Source organism: Pungitius pungitius, chromosome 1 (assembly GCF_949316345.1).
Source record: "Pungitius pungitius chromosome 1, fPunPun2.1, whole genome shotgun sequence".
NCBI lineage: Eukaryota > Metazoa > Chordata > Actinopteri > Perciformes > Gasterosteidae > Pungitius > Pungitius pungitius.
Window position 1 is genome coordinate 2,319,732 of NC_084900.1, and position 24,287 is coordinate 2,344,018.

The window sequence follows — 24,287 nt, forward strand, 5'->3', positions numbered from 1 at the left end:
CTAGAGGCAGACCTGAAAAAACAATTAAGTCCATCCAAAACAAGAGTTCCCTCTGAGTCATTTCACATATCATTGTTTAATGTTTATTTTATGAAAACATTTAAAGTCAATCAAATACATTGAAAGTCAAAATCAATCATTCCATTACATGGTAGCACTTAAATTGTACTTATAACGGCACTTTTCTATAACATGTTTTGAAACTGCTTAGTTGATGAAAAATGTACTTTCTTGTTACTTGTTCTTCTGAGTTTGTATCTCTATGTGGAAATGCACTTATTGTACGTCGCTTTGGATAAAAGCGTCAGCTAAATGACATGTGATGTAATGCAACATTGTCTTGATATTGTCAAGCAGGGGGCTCAGGAGTATGGAGGACTAAAAGTGCCACAATTAAATAAATAAACACATCATTAAATAATTACTTAAATGTGTCATTAATTAATTAAAAATAGAATTAAATACATAAATGTGTTAATAAATGTGTCATTTATTAATTCAAATACAGATTCATGTTATGTAAAATACATATATACTTATTTCACTATTTACATTTACATTTCATGATCCTGCGTTGCAGTGCTTCATGAATTACTTAAAACTTTCAAACTGACCCATCAAAAGTTGGTAGGCGGAACCTTACGCCTGATTGGTTACCCTGTGTATCAAGTCAAGACAAATCAATTCCGGATACTGGATTGATGCAGAGCTACTAAACGACTGAATCCATCCACCCCAACGTGGACAACAAATCTCCACCTGTTGCAAACACATGAATTGTAATGAAACATCTAGAAAGATGCATTGTTTACCTGCTAATATCACTGACCTAATGAGCTTATGGTGGCCATCTATATGCCACAAAGAGTTTGGGCCAGGAACAAATTACTGCCGTGGCCAGGTACTCTACCAAAGCAATGGATCAGACTGGATTCGCGTTAGCCCCGCCCACTGACTTTGATGGGTCAGTTTGACAGTTTTAAGTAATTCATGAAGCACTGCAACGCAGGATCATGAAATGTAAATGTAAATAGTGAAATAAGTATATATGTATTTTACATAACATGAATCTGTATTTGAATTAATTAATGACACATTTATTAACACATTTATGTATTTAATTCTATTTTTAATTAATTAATGACACATTTAAGTAATTATTTAATTGTGTATTTATTTACTTAATTGTGGCACTTTTAGTCCTCCATACAGGAGGAGGAAGGACAATAAACAAGCTGCACTCTGGATACAGACAGGACGTTGCTGAGGTGAAATGCATTCTGGGATATGTGTCTCTCACAAGAACGGATGAGCCTGCTCCGATGCTGGCCCGCTAAATGGGGGGGGGGGGAAGAGGAGTCACATCCGGGTATTATGACCGTTCTCGGCCAGATGCGGACTTTAAAGTTGGAGCAGTACTCGGGCTGCTACTGATGACGTTTCACGAGTCCACGAGAACGCGTATTGAGAAAGGACCTCTGTGTCCGCTGGTGAGCGCGTGCTCAGAGTGAAACCAAAAGTGAGTGTCCCTTCGGATATAGCGCTCGTCATTTGTTACGTTTACAGTCGTAGGACACGCTTTGACCTCACTTTGCTCCGACCTACACGTGTGTTGCGCGTCATTGGATTGGAAAATATCTTTACCGGACAGGACAGCTGTACGCTTCGGCTGCATTGTCAAATAAACGTCCAAAAACCAGGGTCTATCGCAGGCTTGTAGGGGAAAGCTAAAGCCATGGGTTCGTCTCAGAGCTCGGATTCAGCCTCTGGAAACAATGAGTCTTCTGCGGCAGGACCGTCCACCTCGCTCCCACAGGTAAGTGTTTAGGTGTCCAGGTGTTGCCTGTTCCTCCGGAGATCCTCCAGGAGTTCCTCCTGCATCTTCGTCCCCATCAGGTGGATTGGTGTTTGTCGGCCAGTGGGCCGTCAGTGGAGAGAAGTGGCTGACAGTCAGGGCCGGCGCTAGCCATTTGGGTGCCCTAAGCACAAATGCTTGGTGGTGCCCCCACCCCCCAACCAACCGACCAACCAACCACCACCACCACCACCACCAAATGAATAACAACCATTCAGAATTTCTTAGTTAGGTTCTCATCATTTCCCAAATAACTTCTAAACATAAATAATTTACATAAACAAACATGAAAAGAAATCCATTATAAAAAAGATAAAATTATAAATACCAAATACCACCACAATTACTAAAAGCACAGATTTGGAACTGAACATTGTAAACGCAGAAAGTATTCAAGTTTAAAACCGTGTAAGTAATAATGTGCAAATTTCTTCAGTAATTAATATGCATAAGTACAAATAATAATAATAATGGTCCTTACAAGACAAAGTTTGGGGACCCCTGATTTAAAACATTTTCTTACCTGAGAGCGACGCGCGAGCATCATCCCGCTGTCTCTTCTTTCTTCCGACTCTTGATGTCTTTTCGAAGCCATTTCAAAGCTGTCTGCCACATTTGAGATTTGAGGCATAATCGAACAAACCACTGGGAGGTGGCCTACTGTGATGATTTTTCACGTCCCAGATGTTTTGATACCCCCCCAGGCACTTGGTGCCCTGCGCGCAGTGCGTGATGTGAGTGTGCAGAGCGCCGGCGCTGATGACAGTGAGTCTCAGTGGAAAGAGAGATGTCGAAGAGAGGGATATCGCCCCCGTGATCCTTCCAAGATGAACAAAGACTGGAGGTTGTTTTACTTCATGTGCAAGAAGAGAAGAAATCTTCTAAAGAATCCCAGAGCACAACGTAAGAAGCCACAGAACGGATTTCACTCTCCATCTGTTTGCCATCACCCCTTTTTATTCTCTGAACCCCCCTCTTTGTTTTCATAGATGGAATGACGGACTGGAAGATACTGGAGAATGGAGGTGATGGATGGCGTGTTGAGGGACTCAGGACGCCACATCCAAATGAGACAGTCCAGCAAAACTTTATGACCTCTTTCGGGTCAGTCCTCACCAGCAGAGCTCCAGACAGCAGATGCCAGTGTGTGTTATGCTACATTTGGATGGAGCAGCAGAATAAACCCTCTCTGTTCTCTGCAGGATGTGCAGGAAGTCCCAGCTGATTGATTTGGAGGCGGAAGGTTACAACCCATCGTTCATGGATCGATTTCAGCCAGAAATCAGAATTTCTGATTGGTGTGTCACGGTTTGGTCTCTCTTCCTGTTCTATTTTGTAGTTTTCATGTCTCTTGTGTTCCTGGGTAGCTTCACTTCCTGCCTTGTCCTGTGATTGCCTGATTGATTCCACCTGTGTCCAATCACCTGCACCTCCCTTGTGTATTTAAGCCCTGTGTGCCTGTTGTCCTTCGTCGTGTCATTGTCTATATGTCCCTCGCTGTTGGAGCACGTTATTGGGTTTTGTATAGAATAAAGAGCACATTGATCGAGAACCTCTGCATTTGAGTCCTGCTTCCGTCTGCTCCTCCACGCGATCCTGACACGGTGAGAAGAACAAGCACGAAGAACTCTCCCTCTCGCTCTCCTCTTGATGGCACCTGTAAAATCTTATTACACATGATCTTATTGCATTTAATCCAGCACCCAGAAGGAGAGGCGGGTTTTTGAGTAGCACAAGTTGCTGTAAGGAAGTCTGCTACATGTACGATGAGTAAATGAAGACAGGCAAATCATGCAGCATATCTTAACAAACAGGAAAACAGAAGCTTCTTTTAAACTATGAATGAAATGTTTGCCATGAGTGGGGAAAATATAAAAATCTGTCCGTCCTAACTGTACTGGGTATGGAGGCCAAATGTTATTCAAGTCTAATAGTGCAACACAGAACATTTGTTGAGTTATTCTTTGCCAGAAATTAGATTTCGTTGTTACCCTTAAAATTAGTAAAAAGCAAAACATTGCAGACCCCTGATCTCTTTGCACATGTTGTTTTTTTATCAGGTATTCCCCACGAAGTGACTGTGACAGTGAATATGAGCTCCGTGTAAAATTATTGAATCATAAAGAAGAATCTGTCCAGACGTTTGCTCCTGATAAAATTTACTTTGGGCCGTGGAACGAGTGGACTGAGAAATGGAATCAGGTGAGTGCGAAGCCTGATGCATTAATTAAGAAGGTACTGAAGGACAATCGTAGACTTCCTAATCTCTATTTTTCAGATCACCCATGTATTCCAGGACTACGGGCCAGGAGTGAGGTACATAGATTTCATCCATGGAGGCAAGGACATGAAGTTCTGGAAGGGATGGTATGGAATTCGTGTCACTGACAGCTGTGTTGAGATAAATCCAGCGATCGGTTCATAGATCTTGGATACTCGCAGAACTCCTGCTTCCTGCCACTTCATAACAATTTCATAATTGCACCTGGTTTACTGTAATCTGCAGTCATTTTACATGTTGAAGGAGAGTTTTTTTGTCCTCTGTGTAAGAGGCTCTGACTCCTGTATGTGCAGCGGTTTCGGAGCAGTTGTTTCCTGGTTTTGAGCTTATAGGTTCACACAACTCACGACGTCCAAGGTAAGATGACAATGACTTAAAGAATATATTTTAAGAACAGCATGAGGTGGTGTGTGTTTACTCTGTGGCGTTTTTTCTAAATGTTGGTAAAGCATTCGTGCAGCAGGGACTGAAGGATCTGAGGGACTCAGCAGACCTGCAGCTCTCTGGGACTTTGCTCCTCAAACGTGGAGCAGATGAACTGAACGCTGCTTCGGTTTAGTTGTGACTCTGTGAACAAGAAGGAGAACAACTAAACAATCAGGGACAAAGAAGTCAGTCTGAACCAAACACAACTTTCTTATTGAACTTGGGAGAAAAGTGATAACAGAGACGTGCTCAGTAGACTGAGGGACACTGTTCCTGGACCTCTGTGGAAAACGTCACAGGTTAAGGAGAGATGGTCAGGAGAATTCATGAGGGCTAAAGAAAAGCCGTTTATTTAAATATGAATGAAAGGAGTTGTGGGACGGAATGATCTCCTTTCAGTCCATAGTTTACGGTGCCCCACCCGTGTCTGCAGGGGCCACTAGAGGGCGCCCACGTGAACAGGGTGCCCCACCCGTGTCTGCAGGGGCCACTAGAGGGCGCCCACGTGAACAGGGTGCCCCACCCATGTCTGCAGGGGCCACTAGAGGGCGCCCAAGTGACACCCGACCTAGTGATCCGTCAGGTGGAATCACAAACACAAACCAGGGGGAAAACGTTAATTAATAAATATAAATCATAATGATCCGGGGCCAGTAGGAGTGTTTGAATACAAGCAGAGGCATTTCATTCATCCATGCACACATAAATACTCATTGATTGGTTTACTGTTTAGGCAACATAGATAATAATATAGTTAATAATGTGGTTTAATCAAAGTGGTTTGTGGTCATAGAATCGTTGCTGTTTGCTCTGATGATGGTTTTCCACTTTGAGCTGTTTCTTGAGTGAACAAAGCAGTTTAAGGAGACGTAAAGTGTTCACATCTCCACCACCACGTGGCGCAATGCGTCCATTTACCAAACGTTTTATCTATCTTGGGTTATTGCAGATACATTTTATGCTGTTCATATCATGTGCTGTTTAGGGTTCATCAGCAACCGTATACACAGAAGAATAAAAACGTTCGATTAATTAAGATTGGTGTATTTTTCACACTTTCCTGGTTGGACTGAAGAGGTCGAAGGGCAAAGATAAGAAGATATAATGTTGGTCAAATGTTATTGTTTGATTTGTTTTATTGTCGTCAGATATGTTACAATTTTGAAAATCATATTTAAGTTTTCATTGATTGTGTCTGTTCACTAAGCAGCTGTGAAGCATCAGCACACACTCCTCAGAAACATCTGGAGATGGAATCTAAAGGCTCCAAGTTAAAGCTGTCCCCCAACTCACTATATGTCTCCTGTGAGATGTTAGCTGATAAGAAACCTTCCCTCATGTTTCATCTACATGAAGGTGTCGAGGTCCCACAGAAGCAGGATGAACGCTTTGCAGGACGAGTCACACGTTTAACGTTTAATTCAGGAGCTCTATTCAGATAAATAAACCCTTTTCTTTATGTCAATAAACTGATTTGTTGGGTCTCTTTGCAGCTGTGAAGGATCGACCTGAACCTGAGACAACCAGTGACACCAGTCTGAGAGGAAGGATCGGCCTTCACTAAACTTGGACTTTGATTTTTCTCTGGAAACTGGAATATAACCTTCTCTGATTGGAAGTCAACCAAGTTTTCTCTGAGCCTTTTTGGTTCTCTGAAGAGTTTCTCCATAGAGGCTAAATCGTCGGCTAAGGGGCCCACACGGAGGACTCCTGCAGGTGAGGTCATCCGTACACCTTCACTCGCTCCGTGCTCAGGACCTCGGCTCTGGGCCCGGAAAGGTCTGTGTTGCTCGGAGGAGTTCCTGGGGTCGAAATTGTCCAAGGTCTGAGGCTGAGATGGGATAATAAATTAGAAGGTAAAATACTCTCCGGTATTTACTTTCTTAGTTGGGTCATTTTTGCATATTCCCAGGTTTGGACATCCTGGTTCAATAGCTCGCAAAGGAACGTTGTTAAAGCACAAACGACACCTCTCTGTAACCGTGATATCGACAGCTAAACCCATAATTAACGTAATTTTTCAAAAGCGCAGTACTTGTTGAGAGATCTGAATGAACTGCAGAATGTTTTATTAAGAGGATTAGTCAATAGCTTAACTGTTAGAGAGTGTTGCATAACCAAAATCATGTATTGCAAACAATATTCAATAACTTAACGTCTATGGATTGCTAGACTGCTAATGGAAATGCATAATGTACCATGAACACTATTAACAATGTTTATTTACACTAGAAGTGTATTATAAACACACACTTGTTATTAAAGAGTGTGTGTGTGTGTGTGTGTGTAAATTACGATGCTGAGACTTATGTAAACAGTTAGCAGCAGCGAGCCTTAGTTCAATCAGAGAGGCACTTTGTGTGAGAGGGGTGTCAAACAAGTCGTTTGTTTACCTCAGAAGTTTGATTAATGTACAAAATGGAGGCCGTCCCACGTTGTACATAACAACATATTTTCTATTAAATCCGTTTTGGTGTAATTTATTCGTCTCTGGAGTTTCTTCAAATCTACCCAAAGAATTTTTGAACAGGTGGCAGTTGCTTTTGAGTAATTATTGATAATCATTTTGGACATTTATTGCAAATAATATATATAATAAGACCATTTTTAGCTATACATAAGCTTTTGTTACTCAAGGAAATACAAACGTACACTGTAAAAAAAGATATTTTTACGGAAAATAACATTTTTACAGTAATTTTTCTGTTTTTCAAAATTATGTGGAAAACTCTGTAAAAATAAAGATATCTGTAAAATAACAGTCCAACTGTAAATTTAAATATTATGCTAATAATGACAAATTCAATGTTTTTCTAATTTTTTTACAGAATCGTAATAATAGAGAAAATCTAAAAAATAAATTTGTTTCTCTGTAAAATTGTTAAGGGAAATTCCTGTAAATGTAAGTTTTTTTTCTCACACTTTTCACTTTTTTTTTTTTTTTTTACTGTGTAGCACTTCTGCTCCACATTCTGCCTCTTTTGAACTCCACTAAATGTCATCTTGATAAAAAAAATCTCTAGTTTCCTTAGTTCAGATCATTTGGATTTGTTAATTGATTGAACTGCTTAGGATCGTGTTTGCATTTAACAAAGTTTTACAATGACTTATAACACATGGCAGTAAAAGAGAAACAAATACTTTTTAAAAAAAATCTGAGTTTAAACTTGTTTAATTGAACCATTATCCAAATGTAGCGAACGGGACCTCCGTCCGCTTAGTAGGGGTAAGCAACCCTTCCCTGAAAGGCTGGAGATAAAAGGGATCTAAGTCTCTAACCCCCCAGGCCTACTAGTCTCCGGTCTAATCTGCCTAAGCGTAACGCATATTCTAGGCCTTAGGATTTGTTCATGTCACGGTGATGACCTAAGGGATAGAATACGAGCATAAGTGTTCATAGGTGTAACTCACCCCCCCCCCCAACATATACCAGCAGAGGATGAGACGCCCCTACTTCAGGGAAGATTAAGAACTGTACAGTATAGGCACATCGTTGAAAGATGGAAATTATTGATGATTTATTATATTAGTTGCACTGGAAAAATAGGCAAATACAAATTGTATGAGAATGTGTTGATTGCTCAAAATCCCTCCTCCCAGCTGTAACTCAAACCTGGGATCACGAAAGTTAAGCAACACAGCAAACCTGGTAACTCAAATATAACATGCCATACTCACACAACTTAAGTGCACTAGAGGTGTCATATAATGAACAATGCAGATTCATCACAGTTTGACTTCACAGACAATAAACAGCAGTGATCAAAACGGAATACAATAAACGTCACTGATCAGTGTCCTCGCGCCCAGTAGTTTTAAACACGGGGAAAAAAACGGGTTCCCAGTGAAAATGTTCTTTGACAGTGCGGACAAATGGAGCTCTGGAGCAGTCTCTGGGTGGATGAACACGACCGGATTGTTTGGATTTGCATTGTTGCAGGTTGCAGGACAAGTAGCGCCGGGTGCTCGGTGGTCGGCAGTGCCGGCGCTCCGCACACGCACATCACGCGCTGCGCGTAGGGCACCAAGTGTCTGGGGGGGCACCAAAAAATCTGGGACGTGAAAAATCATCACAGTAGGCTACTAGTATAAATAACAAATAAAATATGTCTAAAGCATGCTAATATGCAAAATCAATACAAAGTCAAAAAGTAATAGGCCTAGACCAAATTAGTGGAGAAAAAGGGGAACCTCCTGTGCGGCCCCCCCTCCCCCCACCTCCCAGTGGTCTGTTCCATTATGCCTCAAATCTCAAATGTGGCAGACAGCTTTGAAACGGCTTCGAAAAGGCATCAAGAGTCGGGGGCGGAAAAAAAAACAGCGGGATGATGCTCGCGCGTCGCTCTCAGCTAAGACAATGTTTTAAATCAGGGGTCCCCAAACTTTGTCTCGTGAGGACCGTTGCTAGCGGTCACCGGGCGGCCGGCTGCCCACATGTACTCACGCTCATAATGTCCGCACGGACCGCCGTGGGTCGTATTCGGTACTCGTCCACGGGCCGCCCCAAGTTTCTGTTACCGTTACCGTTTCTGTTATCATTTGTTTTTTATGTTATCATTTACGTTTTTGCATAACAATCGGCTTCAAGAGGCATATCCCAATCTGTGGTTTGCTCTTCGTATTGCACTGACTCTCCCTGTCACAGTTACCTCTGCTGAGCGAAGCTTTTCAAAGCTCAAACTAATCAAAACGTACCTGCGCTCATCAATGGGGCAGGAACGTTTAAGTGGTCTGGCTGTCATCAGCATCAATGGGGACGTGGCTCAGTAACTGTCATATGACCTGAGAGCTGATTTTGCAGCTAGGAAATGCAGGCGTGTGCCTCTGTAGGGCCTTTGACAACTGATGGTAGTGAAAATGTTTGTAATATAGTTCTATCAGATAGCAGAATGGTCTTTTTTATAGAGATGGTAAAGTAAAATTCTACTGTGCAGTTTGCACTTTATTATTATTATTTGTACTTATGTATATTATTTACTGAAGAAATGTGCACATTATTACTTACACGGTTATATACTTGAATACTTTCTGCATTTACAATGTTCAGTTCCAAATCTGTGTTTTTAGTAATTGTGGTGGTATTTGGTAATTATAATTTATAATTTTATCTTTTATATAATTTATTTCTTTTCATGTTTGTTTATGTAAATTATTTATGTTTAGAAGTTATTTGGGGAATAAAGAGAACCTAACTAAGACCTAACTAAGATTCTGAATGGTTGTTATTCCTTTGGTGGTGGTGGTGGTTGGTTGGGGGGGGCACCACCAAGCATTTGTGCTTAGGGCACCCAAATGGCTAGCCCCGGCCCTGTTGATAGCAAATATCGAATCACATTCTACAAGAGAAAAGCGGACAAGGCACAAGAGAGAGACACATTTGAGGAGCCGAGTCATTGCAGGTCCCCTCTGCTGTGTTTCTCCCGAATGGGAGGGAACAAGAGCGACGGCGGTATTTGTACCTATGACTCATCGCTCGTCACTGGAGGAAACTAACCAATGAACGGGCGCCTCTCTGTATTTGTTCTGCTTTACTTAATCAAAGTAAAACCTTCACAGACATATACTGTCCACACACCAGGCAAACATTACGGAGACTTCCAGGCTTCGTCCCTCATGTTGTATGGGGGTAAAGCCCCTGTAAGTTGAAAGGGGCGACGACTGGAGATCAAGGTGGTGATTTAATACCTATTCCACTCTACTAGACACACTTCTATTTCACTAAATATACTTTATATACTTACATACACTGTGTACTTAGGTGTGTATGTTGTGCAGTTCTTTCTTAATTCCTAAAGGTAATTTGTTCAGCTTTGCCATTGTGCTGTTATTACACACAAACATGAGAACGTTGTTAGTTTTGTAGGTCATTTAGTGATGAACCAATTTTTCTTTCTTTGAGGAAATAAAAGTTCAACATATGAGTTAAATTGCCATTTTTAATCACTTTGAGTAATCATCAAACACTGAAATCATGCAATGCAAATACGTCCCGCTGTGCTCAAACTGTAGCGGATTAACAATGTTTTACTTTATATTCACTTTGTTTTAATGGACTTTTCATGTAGAATTTATTTGTTGTGACTTTTCCTGCCCGTTTATTTCCTGTGTTTGATTTTAATCAGCTACCCTTACTGTGAGATTTCTGATTCATCTGCTGATTGGTGCATTCATAAATAAATACACAATGTTTTTAATCCGTTTAGTATGATTATTTATTCACATTTTTTAAATTTGAGCAGTTTTTCTTTTTGTTTCATGTTAGCATTTTTTGAAGCTAATTCATTTTTACACCATTTCTGAATTGTTGATCTGTTTCCTGAAAAAGTCATTTTACACATAATACTCTATCTCTTGTTCCTGAAAAAGTGATCTTACTCAGAAATGCCACATTAATAATCTCTCTCTTAATTAATTAAAATGTCCTCAGATATAATATATTTCTGCCTCAAACTCATCTCATTGTAACATTAAAAAGGTTAACATTGATGGATTTTATTCCTAACAATATCGGCCTTGTCACTTTATTCTATTCTGGGCTTTTTGATGCTGTTTGGGAAATAAGGTTCTTTTAGCCTATATAGGCCAGAAGAATGTGAACAGGAAGTTGCTTTATGTATTGGTTTTTTATTTGTATTTGTTCACTTATCAGTTATGTGTGTGTTTGGTGGATCGTTTGTGTCTCGGCACCGCTTAACAAATCCCTTTGATTGAACTGCTTTAATGTGTATTTCCTCTACAGCCCGTTTGTATAACAGTATACATCTGTTTACATTGTTGAATCAGCGGATTCATATTTAACTGTTACTTGTTTGATAATGACATTTGGGCACCAAACCTCATGCTCAAATGACAGATCTTCTATTTTAAGGAAACATCAGGCTTCATTTAAGCATTTCTTTCTTTATTGAAACATAATTTAACAAAGGAAGGCACAGAAAAACTGACTTCGTGAAATACAAGAACGGGAATTTCAAATAAACGGTGCTTTAAATGCAGCAACGATGTTGGTTAACCGGCCTCCTCAGGCCCGCCTGAGAGGTTCATTGAATGTGAGGTGGTGAGGGACCCGATGCTGTTTACGTGCACGTACGGGGACGAGTTGTCTCTAGACCGATGACACGTGACACACAACGTTATGTGGCTGCAATTGTTTGTGCTGAAAGGCAACCATTTACTTACTATTTATACATTTTTTTTTAATTTTTGTGTTATAAAAGCACTTGAGGCAGTACTTTATCTTCAATAATGTAACTACATCATTTAACTGTTATTGGACGATAAAGTACAGGCTCTCGTACCTTATTGTACCTTATTGCTTTAACAAAAGCACCCATAACCATCGGCGTTAACCCACGAGGGTCCCTCCATTAGCTCGAGGTTGGAGAGAAATCACCTCATCTGGGGATCCAGGTGAGGCCTGTGGTCTGCGGGGTATGTGGTGTTTGCGGTACAAAAAGAAGCCTCCAACCAGGACAGTCAGGACCACAATCAGGACCACAGCCAGGACCACAGTGGCAGCTTTCCACCGCGTCTCCCCGTTCTGCTCAGTGGGACTAGAAGTTGGCTAAAGAAAAAGACAAAGAACATATTTTGACTTTATTCATTGTATTTATGGAAAAGACACCGAGTTCAGTTCAAACACAAATGTCCCCATGTGATGGAATGGTGGATCGGTGTGTGTGGTACTCACGGGGCCGCTGGGGGTCGGATCCGGGACGCGCTTGTTGACTTTCAGCCTCACGGCACAGAGTTTCTCCTTCAGTCCCGATTTGTCTTCATGTTGGACGTAGAACCAGTAAACACCTTCATCTCCAGTCGTCGCCCCCTTCAGCGTCATCGTCAGGTTCCCCGTTGTTTTCCACTGAGGGGGGACGGACACTCTGCCCTGGAACCCGGCCCCCGGGCTCTGGTTCCCGGACCGGTAGTCCAGCCCCAACACAGGCTCTCGGTCTCGTTGCACCGTGAAGTGCCCGAGTTCCCCCTCCGTCTTTGCGTAGCACTCGAAGGGGACCGAGTCTCCCTCAGTCACCGTGTACGTGGTGCTTTCAAAAACGTGCACGTGGAAACGGTGGGTGTCGGTGCCGCAGGTGAGCTCGTAGAGTCCTTCGTCGTTGAGGTTTGCACCGTTAAAGATGACGGTCCCGTTTGCAGTCATCCGGTCTCGGTAGTCAGGTCCCGGTGTCCACCGGTCGTCCCACGTAGCGACCAAATGGACGCTGCCATGTCCCCGCAGACGGATCAGCTCGCATCTTTTTAACTCGCGTTCTTTAAATGCGGGGAACTCAAACGGATCTCCATTGACAGCAAATATCGAACCACATTCTACAAGATGAAAGCGGACAAGGCACAAGAGAGAGACACATTTGAGGAGCCGAGTCATTGCAGGTGATGATGACCCTTTCTTACTCTTGCGTCACGTGATTTGATAGGACACAGCACGAGCTGCTCGTTGAGTCTGAGCGAGTTTGTTTAACAACCCTCATATGAATAAACCTTGTTCTTTACGTTAATAAACAGATTTGTTCGGTCTCTTTGCCACAGTGAAGGATTGGCTCGAACCTGAGACAACCAGTGATACTTCAGGGTAATTTATACTATTGGATACCGACAGGGTTCGAAATAAGGGGGGACTAGGGGGGTCCCGAACCCCCTATAAGTCATTAGGGACCCCCTAAAAGAATTTATTTTTAGATTTTGGGGGGTCCCCGAAAAATATTTTTAAGGGGTCCCTAATGACTTTTAGGGGGTCCCTAATGACTTATAGGGGGTACCGGACCCCCTAAAAGTCATTAGGGACCCCCTATAAGAATTTATTTTTAGATTTTGGCGTGTCCCCGAAAAATATATTTAACATTAAAAATGACTTAGGGGGTCCCTAATGACTTATCGGGGTCCGGGTCCGGGACCCCGATAAGTCATTAGGGACCCCCTAAAAGAATTTATTTTTAGATTTTGGGGGGTCCCGGACCCCCTAAAAGTCATTAGGGACACCTTAAAAATATTTTATATAAGAATTTATTTTTAGATTTTGGGGGGTCCCCGAAAAATATTTTTAACATTAAAAATGATTGTGAAAATTATAGGTCTTTAGTGACGTTTTATATTTATAACAACACAACGACGGCGGTATTGTATTTGTACCTATGACTCATCGCTGAGGATGCGCGTTCATTGGTGTGTTTCCTCTAACCGGGGCCTCGGTTGCAGTTCTCATATCTCACTGTTTCTAAGTCCCGCCCCTCTTTGGAATCGAACCACACATCACTTTATTTAAGACGCGGTTTTTTGTGTGATTTTGAACGCCGACAAGAAAACAAGCCAAAATGAAAAAGCAACAATAGTAACAACATATTGGTCATTGAACATAGAGTTATGCATTGATGAACATTCATGTAACATGGCACTGATTTAAACATAATACGTGATAAAAACCTTTGTTTAAATACAAAACCGTATTCTGAAACAAATAAATGATAATGACTAATAAAATGAACTGAGAAAAACCGTCTGCTAAAAAACAATACACACAATATTCTACATCCAAAACATTAAAAACAAAATTTCCCAGTCGTGCAGCTAAAAAAGACACCAATACATAAATACGTATGAATATTCTGCTGCACTTAATAAAGTGCTTTTCCTCCTGTATACGGAGCTACTCGTCTTTCATGTTGGGGACGTTTCTCTACAAAAACGCTTGCGTTTGGTGGTGCCGGAGCACTCGGTGTCCTCCATGAGGCGTTTCCTTCGGCATCGAAGTACGACGTGAAGGCGGTGGGAGCCGGCTGCTCGATCCGAGCTGGCGAGCTCTCAAACGGGCTGACGGCTGGCACCGCGTACCGCGGGAGTCATTCTACGCGGCTCCTGTAGAAGTCGGTGAAATTCCGCCGAGCTGTCCGCGCCTTCGGATGCGATTTAGTAGAAAAAACGACACCGTTTGGAACTTCCTCGACAGAAACAGAGTCGCTGTGTCTCCCACGGTTGACATGGAGGAAAAACAATGGCGGAAGTTGCACCGTTTCAGGGTGAAAAACCACGGCCCACCATTAGTTAATATTAAGAAAGTTTACTCGACGATAACGAGTGTGTGGCTCTTGAAAGAGCCGGTTGGGCGTTGTGGCACTCGGTGCCCTCCATGGGAGGTTTCCCTCGACAGAGAAGTGCGAGCTCGCGAGGTCTGACACGTCCGTGAAGCTCACCGGGCTGTCAGCGGCTTCGGGTTTGCAATCCGTTTCCGGTTAGAATTTCGATTTAGAAACCGTCAGATCGAAGTGTAGCGCTATAAACTCGCTGCTTCTCGAGGCGCTCTGCAGTCTTCCGCCCAGTTTGTGACGATGAAGTTGTGTCTGCCCGCCCTCGTGCTCTTGGTTTCCACCCGGTGGCAGCGCGCAGAACCCCTCTCGGCAATAGTCGGACACTCGGTAGAGTGGAAGATGACAGACTGCCCCGATGGCTCCGAAGTGAAGACGAGAGACAACAAGGTGCTTGTGGCAAAGAAGGTTCGCGGCACTTGGATCGGAGAGGGACCTTACGATGGACGGATTGGAGAGAGTAATTCGTCCTCGCTTGTCCTCACCGATGTGCGGTTTAATGACATCGGTCTGTACGAGTCCTCCTGCGGGGACATGCGGGATGATCTCCAGGTTATCGCAGCTGAGGATGAATCCGTGCGCGAGGGAGAGCAGGTCCTACTGAAATGTTATCTCAAAACGGATGAATCGGTGGCGGTCGTAGAATGGGAGAAAGACGGAAAGTCTGTGATGAACATTACAGCATCCACACTGAAAAGCAACGGGACGGGATCGGAGAGGAGACACGTGTCTCCGGACTGTTTCCTGACGGGAAACTGCTCTCTGAGCATCGAGGGGGTCCAGAAGGAGGACGCAGGCGTCTACAGGTGCTCCATCCATAATGATGGAAAGACTCAGTGGGGGCATCCTCCTGCTGTCAGGATGGAAGTCACCAATCGGACCACAGCGATGCCTGACACTGTGAACACACCGTGCCTGTGGGAAACTGCCACAGTGGTACAGACTGTGGCCCTGTCTGTGGCCCCGGCTGTGGTCCTGTCTGTGGTCTTGACTGTCCTGGTTGGGGTCCTGGTTGTTGGAGGCATCTTTTGGTACCGGAGACCCCGCAGACAAGAGGCCTCACCCAAATCCCCCGATGAGGAGCTTCCTCTGAGATCTTCAGTTAATAGAGGTAACATCGCGGGTTAATGCCGATGGTTATGGATGCTTTTAAATGTCATTATTTTATATATTTGTACATGCATTTGTGTTTGAGTAATATTTAAAAAATAAAATCTTTCAAATGATTGTCACCTTTCGTTCATGTGTGCGTTCGAGCCCGCGGGCCTGAGGAGGCCGGTTCAACCAGCATCGTTGCTGCATTAAAATCATTCTTAGTTCATTTGTAATTCCTGTTTTTTTTGGTGATTTTTCACTCATCCGCTGCATATTCCTATTTCAATAATACACGAATGTGCTGATTTATAATGTAAATAATTGTACACTTTCATACAAACTAAAATACACATTGATGGGGTTCTATCAAAGGGATTTGATCATCGGCGACGTGACACGAAGGCGATTAGTTAAAAAGACTGGTGACACACCCCAATGGGAACTTTTTACTAAATCTACAGGGACGTAGGTTTGGTCTCAACAACTTTATTGACATGAACATTTATGTAACATGGCACTGATTTAAACATAATACGTGATACAACCTTTGTTTAAATACAAAACCGTATTCTGAAACAAATAAATGATAATGACTAATAAAATGAACTGAGAAAAACCGTCTGCTAAAAAACAATACACACAATGAGTATATTCTACATCCAAAACATTAAAAACAAAATTTCCCAGTCGTGCAGCTAAAAAAGACACCAATACATAAATACGTATGAATATTCTGCTGCACTTAATAAAGTGCTTTTCCTCCTGTATACGGAGCTACTCGTCTTTCATGTTGGGGACGTTTCTCTACGACAACGCTTGCGTTTGGTGGTGCCGGAGCACTCGGTGTCCTCCATGAGGCGTTTCTCTCGACGTAGAAGTGTTTTTTGAAAGAGCCGGTTGGACGTCGTGGCACTCGGTGTCCTCCATGAGGCGTTTCCCTCGACGTAGAAGTGTTTTTTGAAAGAGCCGGTTGGACGTCGTGGCACTCGGTGTCCTCCATGAGGCGTTTCCTTCGGCATCGAAGTACGACGTGAAGGCGGTGGGAGCCGGCTGCTCGATCCGAGCTGGCGAGCTCTCAAACGGGCTGACGGCTGGCACCACGTACCGCGGGAGTCATTCTACGCGGCTCCTGTAGAAGTCGGTGAAATTCCGCCGAGCTGTCCGCGCCTTCGGATGCGATTTAGTAGAAAAAACGACACCGTTTGGAACTTCCTCGACAGAAACAGAGTCGCTGTGTCTCCCACGGTTGACACGGAGGAAAAACAATGGCGGAAGTTGCACCGTTTCAGGGTGAAAAACCACGGCCCACCATTAGTTAATATTAAGAAAGTTTACTCGACGATAACGAGTGTGTGGCTCTTGAAAGAGCCGGTTGGGCGTTGTGGCACTCGGTGCCCTCCATGGGAGGTTTCCCTCGACAGAGAAGTGCGAGCTCGCGAGGTCTGACACGTCCGTGAAGCTCAGCGGGCTGTCAGCGGCTTCGGGTTTGGAATCCGTTTCCGGTTAGAATTTCGGTTTAGAAACCCGCCCCTTAGTCAGATCGAAATGTTGCGTTATTAACTCGCTGCTTCTCGAGGCGCTCTGCAGTCTTCCGCCCAGTTTGTGACGATGAAGTTGTGTCTGCCCGCCCTCGTGCTCTTGGTTTCCACCCGGTGGCAGCGCGCAGAACCCCTCTCGGCAATAGTCGGACACTCGGTAGAGTGGAAGATGACAGACTGCCCCGATGGCTCCGAAGTGAAGACAGGAGACAACGAGGTGCTTGTGGCAAAGAAGGTTCGTGGCACTTGGATCGGAGAGGGACCTTACGATGGACGGATTGGAGAGAGTCATTCGTCCTCGCTTGTCCTCACCGATGTGCGGTTTAATGACATGGGTCTGTACGAGTCCTCCTGTGGGGACATGCGGGATGATCTCCAGGTTATTGCACCTGACGATGAATCCGTGCGCGAGGGAGAGCAGGTCCTACTGAAATGTTATCTCAAAACGGATGAATCGGTGACGGTCGTAGAATGGGAGAAAGACGGAAAGTCTGTGATGAACATTACAGCATCCACACTGAAAAGCAACGGGACACGATCGGAGAAGAGACACGTGTCTCCGGACTGTTTCCAGACGGGAAACTGCTCTCTGAGCATCGAGGGGGTCCAGAAGGAGGACGCAGGCGTCTACAGGTGCTCCATCCATAATGATGGAAAGACTCAGTGGGGGCATCCTCCTGCTGTCAGGGTGGAAGTCACCAATCGGACCACAGCGATGCCTGACACTGTGAACACACCGTGCCCGTGGGAAACTGCCACAGGGGTACGGACTGTGGCCCTGTCTGTGGTCCTGACTGTGGTCCTGACTGTGGTCCTGTCTGTCCTGGTTGGGATCCTGGTTGTTGGAGGCATCTTTTTGTGCCGGAGACCCCGCAGACCAGAGGCCTCACCCGAATCCCCCGATGAGGGGCTTCCTCTTAAATCTCTAGTTAATAAAGGCACCGTCGCGGGTTAATGCCGATGGTTATGGATGCTTTTAAATGTCATTCTTTTATATTTTTGCACATGTGTACATACATTTGTTTTAGCGTAATATTTAAATAATAAAATCTTTCAAATGGTTGTCACCTTTCGTTCATGTGTGCGTTCGCGCACGCGGGCCTGAGGAGGCCGGTTCAACCAACGTCGTTGCTGCATTTTTAGTTCATTTCCAATTCCTAATTTTTGGGGGATTCTATCAAAGGGATTCGATCATCGGCGCCGTGACACGAAGGCGGGCAGGTAAAAAGACTGGTGTCACACCCCAATGGGAACTTTTTACTAAATCTACAGGCACGTAGGTTTGGTCTCAACAACTTTATTGACATGAACATTTATGTAACTCTGCACTGATTTAAACATAATATGTGATAAAACCTTTGTTTAAATACAAAACCGTATAACTGAATATATTGTTATTGGATACCGACAGGGTTCGAAATAAGGGGGGACTAGGGGCGTCCCGGACCCCCTATAAGATTTTTTTTTTAGATTTTGGGGTGTCCCCGTGTTAACATATAGGAGTATATGCCCTCCATTGTGACAATCTATTGTACTTACTTTTCTATGCAATGTTATGTGTTAACGGCAGCCAATAGGATGCCCCTGAATAGACATGTGACCTAGGAGAGGTCAAGTGAGCCTGCGTTCAATAAAGACGACTCAGTTCAAGTCAACCAGCCATGATGCGCCACTTTGTGTTATTTGTTTAATAATGATATTCGGTCTAGCATTGGGTATGGACGCCGGGACCGTTGAGGGAACCATCTCTGTTAACACCCCGAAAAATATTTTTACCATAAAAAATGACTTAGGGGGTCCCTAATGACTTATCGGGGGTCCCGGACCCGGACCCCCTAAAAGTCATTAGGGACCCCCTATAAGAATTTATTTTTATATTTTGGGGGGCCCCGAAAAATATTTTTAAGGGGTCCCTAATGACTTTTAGGGGGTCCCTAATGACTTATAGGGGGTCCCGTTGGTTGACTCATCGCTGAGGATGCGCGTTCATTGGTGTGTTTCCTCTAACCGGGGCCTCGGTTGCAGTTCTCATATCTCACTGTTTCTAAGTCCCGCCCCTCTTTGGAATCGAACCACACATCACTTTATTTAAGACGCGTTTTTTTGTGTGATTTTGAACGCCGACCAGAAAACAAGCCAAAATAAAAAAGCAACAATAGTAACAACATATTGGTCATTGAACATAGAGTTATGCATTGATGAACATTCATGTAACATGGCACTGATTTAAACATAATACGTGATAAAAACCTTTGTTTAAATACAAAACCGTATTCTGAAACAAATAAATGATAATGACTAATAAAATGAATTGAGAAAAACCTTCTGCTAAAAAACAATACACACAATCAGTATATTCTACATCCAAAACATTAAAAACAAATAAAAACAATGAATAAATACGTATGAATATTCTGCTGCACTTAATAAAGTGCTTTTCCTCCTGTATACGGAGCTACTCGTCTTTCATGTTGGGGACGTTTCTCAACGGCAACGCTTGCGTTCGGTGGTGCCGGAGCACTCGGTGTCCTCCATGAGGCGTTTCCCTCGACGTAGAAGTGGCTCTTGAAAGAGCCGGTTGGACGTTGTGGCACTCGGTGTCCTCCATGAGGCGTTTCCCTCGGCATCGAAGTACGACATGAAGGCGGTGGGAGCCGGCTGCTCGATCCGAGCTGGCGAGCTCTCAAACGGGCTGACGGCTGGCACCGCGTACCGCGGGAGTCATTCTACGCGGCTCCTGTAGAAGTCGGTGAAATTCCGCCGAGCTGTCCGCGCCTTCGGATGCGATTTAGTAGAAAAAACGACACCGTTTGGAACTTCCTCGACAGAAACAGAGTCGCTGTGTCTCCCACGGTTGACACGGAGGGAAAACAATAGCGGAAGTTGCACCGTTTCAGGGTGAAAAACCACGGCCCACCATTAGTTAATATTAAGAAAGTTTACTCGAGGATAACGAGTGTGTGGCTCTTGAAAGAGCCGGTTGGGCGTTGTGGCACTCGGTGTCCTCCATGGGACGTTTCCCTCGACAGAGAAGTGCGAGCTCGCGAGGTCTGACACGTCCGTGAAGCTCAGCGGGCTGTCAGCGGCTTCGGGTTTGGAATCCGCCCCTTTGTCAGACCGAAATTTGCGTTAGCCAATCAGCAGCGGCCAGCAAGAGCGCTTATAACTCGCTGTTTCTGTCTGTCACTCATTTGGAGACTTCACTGTCAGGATGGAAGTCACTAATCGGACCACAGCGATGCCTGACACTGTGAACACACCGTGCCCGTGGGAAACTGCCACAGTGGTACGGACTGTGGCCCTGGCTGTGGTCTTGACTGTGGTCCTGTCTGTCCTGGTTGGGATCCTGGTTGTTGGAGGCATCTTTTGGTACCGGAGACCCCGCAGACTAGAGGCCTCACCCGAATCCCCCGATGAGGGGCTTCCTCTTAAATCTCCAGTTAATAGAGGGACCATCGCGGGTTAATGCCGATGGTTATGGATGCTTTTAAATGTCATTATTTTATATATTTGTACATGTATTTGTGTTTGAGTAATATTTAAAAAATAAAATCTTTCAAATGGTTGTCACATTTCGTGCATGTGTGCGTTCGAGCCCGCGGGCCTGAGGAGGCCGGTTCAACCAACATCGTTGCTGCATTAAAATCATTCTTAGTTCATTTGCAATTCCTGTTCTTTTTGGAGATTTTTCACTCACCCGCTGCATATTCCTATTTCAATAATACATGAATGCGCTGATTTATAATGTAAATAATTGTACACTTTCATACAAACTAAAATACCCATGGGACGTTTCTCTCGACGTAGAAGTGGTTTTTGAAAGAGCCGGTTGGACGTCGTGGCACTCGGTGTCCTCCATGGGACGTTTCTCTCGACGTAGAAGTGGCTCTTGAAAGAGCCGGTTGGACGTTGTGGCACTCGGTGTCCTCCATGGGACGTTTCCCTCGACGTAGAAGTACGACGGGAAAGTCGGGTCCCCGATCCGAGCTCGCGAGGTCTGACACGTCCGTGAACCTCACCGGGCTGTCAGCGGCTTCGGTTTGCAATACGTTTCGGCTTAGAATTTCGGCTTCGGGTTAGAAACCCGCCCCTTTGTCAGATCGAAATGTTGCGTTATAAATTCGCTGCTTCTCGAGGCGCTCTGCAGTCTTCCGCCCAGTTTGTGACGATGAAGTTGTGTCTGCCCGCCCTCGTGCTCTTGGTTTCCACCCGGTGGCAGCGCGCAGAGTTCCTCTCGACATCAGTCGGACACTCGGTAGAGTGGAAGATGACAGACTGCCCCGATGGCTCCGAAGTGAAGACAGGAGACAACGAGGTGCTTGTGGCAAAGAAGGTTCGTGGCACTTGGATCGGAGAGGGACCTTACGATGGACGGATTGGAGAGAGTCATTCGTCCTCGCTTGTCCTCACCGATGTGCGGTTTAATGACATGGGTCTGTACGAGTCCTCCTGTGGGGACATGCGGGATGATCTCCAGGTTATTGCACCTGACGATGAATCCGTGCGCGAGGGAGAGCAGGTCCTACTGAAATGTTATCTCAAAACGGATGAATCGGTGACGGTCGTAGAATGGGAGAAAGACGGAAAGTCTGTGATGAACATTACAGCATCCACACTGAAAAGCAACGGGACACGATCGGAGAAGAGACACGTGTCTCCGGACTGTTTCCAGACGGGAAACTGCTCTCTGAGCATCGAGGGGGTCCAGAAGGAGGACGCAGGCGTCTACAGGTGCTCCATCCATAATGATGGAAAGACTCAGTGGGGGCATCCTCCTGCTGTCAGGGTGGAAGTCACCAATCGGACCACAGCGATGCCTGACACTGTGAACACACCGTGCCCGTGGGAAACTGCCACAGGGGTACGGACTGTGGCCCTGTCTGTGGTCCTGACTGTGGTCCTGACTGTGGTCCTGTCTGTCCTGGTTGGGATCCTGGTTGTTGGAGGCATCTTTTTGTGCCGGAGACCCCGCAGACCAGAGGCCTCACCCGAATCCCCCGATGAGGGGCTTCCTCTTAAATCTCTAGTTAATAAAGGCACCGTCGCGGGTTAATGCCGATGGTTATGGATGCTTTTAAATGTCATTCTTTTATATTTTTGCACATGTGTACATACATTTGTTTTAGCGTAATATTTAAATAATAAAATCTTTCAAATGGTTGTCACCTTTCGTTCATGTGTGCGTTCGCGCACGCGGGCCTGAGGAGGCCGGTTCAACCAACGTCGTTGCTGCATTTTTAGTTCATTTCCAATTCCTAATTTTTGGGGGATTCTATCAAAGGGATTCGATCATCGGCGCCGTGACACGAAGGCGGGCAGGTAAAAAGACTGGTGTCACACCCCAATGGGAACTTTTTACTAAATCTACAGGCACGTAGGTTTGGTCTCAACAACTTTATTGACATGAACATTTATGTAACTCTGCACTGATTTAAACATAATATGTGATAAAACCTTTGTTTAAATACAAAACCGTATAACTGAATATATTGTTATTGGATACCGACAGGGTTCGAAATAAGGGGGGACTAGGGGCGTCCCGGACCCCCTATAAGATTTTTTTTTTAGATTTTGGGGTGTCCCCGTGTTAACATATAGGAGTATATGCCCTCCATTGTGACAATCTATTGTACTTACTTTTCTATGCAATGTTATGTGTTAACGGCAGCCAATAGGATGCCCCTGAATAGACATGTGACCTAGGAGAGGTCAAGTGAGCCTGCGTTCAATAAAGACGACTCAGTTCAAGTCAACCAGCCATGATGCGCCACTTTGTGTTATTTGTTTAATAATGATATTCGGTCTAGCATTGGGTATGGACGCCGGGACCGTTGAGGGAACCATCTCTGTTAACACCCCGAAAAATATTTTTACCATAAAAAATGACTTAGGGGGTCCCTAATGACTTATCGGGGGTCCCGGACCCGGACCCCCTAAAAGTCATTAGGGACCCCCTATAAGAATTTATTTTTATATTTTGGGGGGCCCCGAAAAATATTTTTAAGGGGTCCCTAATGACTTTTAGGGGGTCCCTAATGACTTATAGGGGGTCCCGTTGGTTGACTCATCGCTGAGGATGCGCGTTCATTGGTGTGTTTCCTCTAACCGGGGCCTCGGTTGCAGTTCTCATATCTCACTGTTTCTAAGTCCCGCCCCTCTTTGGAATCGAACCACACATCACTTTATTTAAGACGCGTTTTTTTGTGTGATTTTGAACGCCGACCAGAAAACAAGCCAAAATAAAAAAGCAACAATAGTAACAACATATTGGTCATTGAACATAGAGTTATGCATTGATGAACATTCATGTAACATGGCACTGATTTAAACATAATACGTGATAAAAACCTTTGTTTAAATACAAAACCGTATTCTGAAACAAATAAATGATAATGACTAATAAAATGAATTGAGAAAAACCTTCTGCTAAAAAACAATACACACAATCAGTATATTCTACATCCAAAACATTAAAAACAAATAAAAACAATGAATAAATACGTATGAATATTCTGCTGCACTTAATAAAGTGCTTTTCCTCCTGTATACGGAGCTACTCGTCTTTCATGTTGGGGACGTTTCTCAACGACAACGCTTGCGTTTGGTGGTGCCGGAGCACTCTGTGTCCTCCATGAGGCGTTTCCTTCGGCATCGAAGTACGACGTGAAGGCGGTGGGAGCCGGCTGCTCGATCCGAGCTGGCGAGCTCTCAAACGGGCTGACGGCTGGCACCACGTACCGCGGGAGTCATTCTACGCGGCTCCTGTAGAAGTCGGTGAAATTCCGCCGAGCTGTCCGCGCCTTCGGATGCGATTTAGTAGAAAAAACGACACCGTTTGGAACTTCCTCGACAGAAACAGAGTCGCTGTGTCTCCCACGGTTGACACGGAGGAAAAACAATGGCGGAAGTTGCACCGTTTCAGGGTGAAAAACCACGGCCCACCATTAGTTGATATTAAGAAAGTTTACTCGACGATAACGAGTGTGTGGCTCTTGAAAGAG

The 24,287-nt window shown here is 44.4% G+C and overlaps 2 protein-coding genes across 3 annotated transcripts; one reads left to right on the forward strand and one right to left on the reverse strand.

Annotated features, from left to right (window-relative positions):
* Positions 1 to 1,382: 1,382 nt before the first annotated feature.
* LOC119223024 (F-box only protein 6-like) lies at positions 1,383 to 7,181 on the forward strand. 2 transcript variants are annotated; one of them, XR_009947210.1, is made up of 7 exons: positions 1,383 to 1,816; positions 2,560 to 2,758; positions 2,845 to 2,959; positions 3,058 to 3,153; positions 3,916 to 4,057; positions 4,134 to 4,493; positions 6,056 to 7,175. XR_009947210.1 is itself a non-coding variant. In XM_062560467.1 (6 exons), exons 1-6 carry the CDS (start codon positions 1,736 to 1,738, stop codon positions 4,278 to 4,280), a joined length of 780 nt encoding a protein of 259 aa, XP_062416451.1. In that variant the 5' UTR covers positions 1,383 to 1,735; the 3' UTR covers positions 4,281 to 7,181. The 2 variants fall into 2 exon arrangements, 1 of the variants encoding a protein (XP_062416451.1); XM_062560467.1 differs by having other exon boundaries at positions 4,134 to 7,181.
* Positions 7,182 to 10,950: 3,769 nt separating this feature from the next.
* On the reverse strand, positions 10,951 to 13,419 carry LOC119223050 (uncharacterized). The gene is made up of 2 exons (XM_037480146.2): positions 12,253 to 13,419; positions 10,951 to 12,126 (listed from the first exon to the last, which is right to left on the reverse strand). The coding sequence occupies exons 1-2, from the start codon at positions 12,940 to 12,942 to the stop codon at positions 11,908 to 11,910; spliced, it is 909 nt and encodes a 302-aa protein (XP_037336043.2). The 5' UTR covers positions 12,943 to 13,419; the 3' UTR covers positions 10,951 to 11,907.
* Between the last annotated feature and the right edge of the window lie 10,868 nt (positions 13,420 to 24,287).

Coding starts and splice junctions, on each gene's coding strand:
- LOC119223024 (XM_062560467.1), top strand. CDS start 1,736: ATGGGTTCGTCTCAGAGCTCGGATTCAGCCTCTGGAAACAATGAGTCT. Junction 2,759..2,844: donor AAAGAATCCCAGAGCACAAC/GTAAGAAGCCAC, acceptor TTGTTTTCATAG/ATGGAATGACGGACTGGAAG. Junction 4,058..4,133: donor GGACTGAGAAATGGAATCAG/GTGAGTGCGAAG, acceptor TCTATTTTTCAG/ATCACCCATGTATTCCAGGA.
- LOC119223050 (XM_037480146.2), bottom strand. CDS start 12,942: ATGACTCGGCTCCTCAAATGTGTCTCTCTCTTGTGCCTTGTCCGCTTT. Junction 12,127..12,252: donor ATCCGACCCCCAGCGGCCCC/GTGAGTACCACA, acceptor CTTTTTCTTTAG/CCAACTTCTAGTCCCACTGA.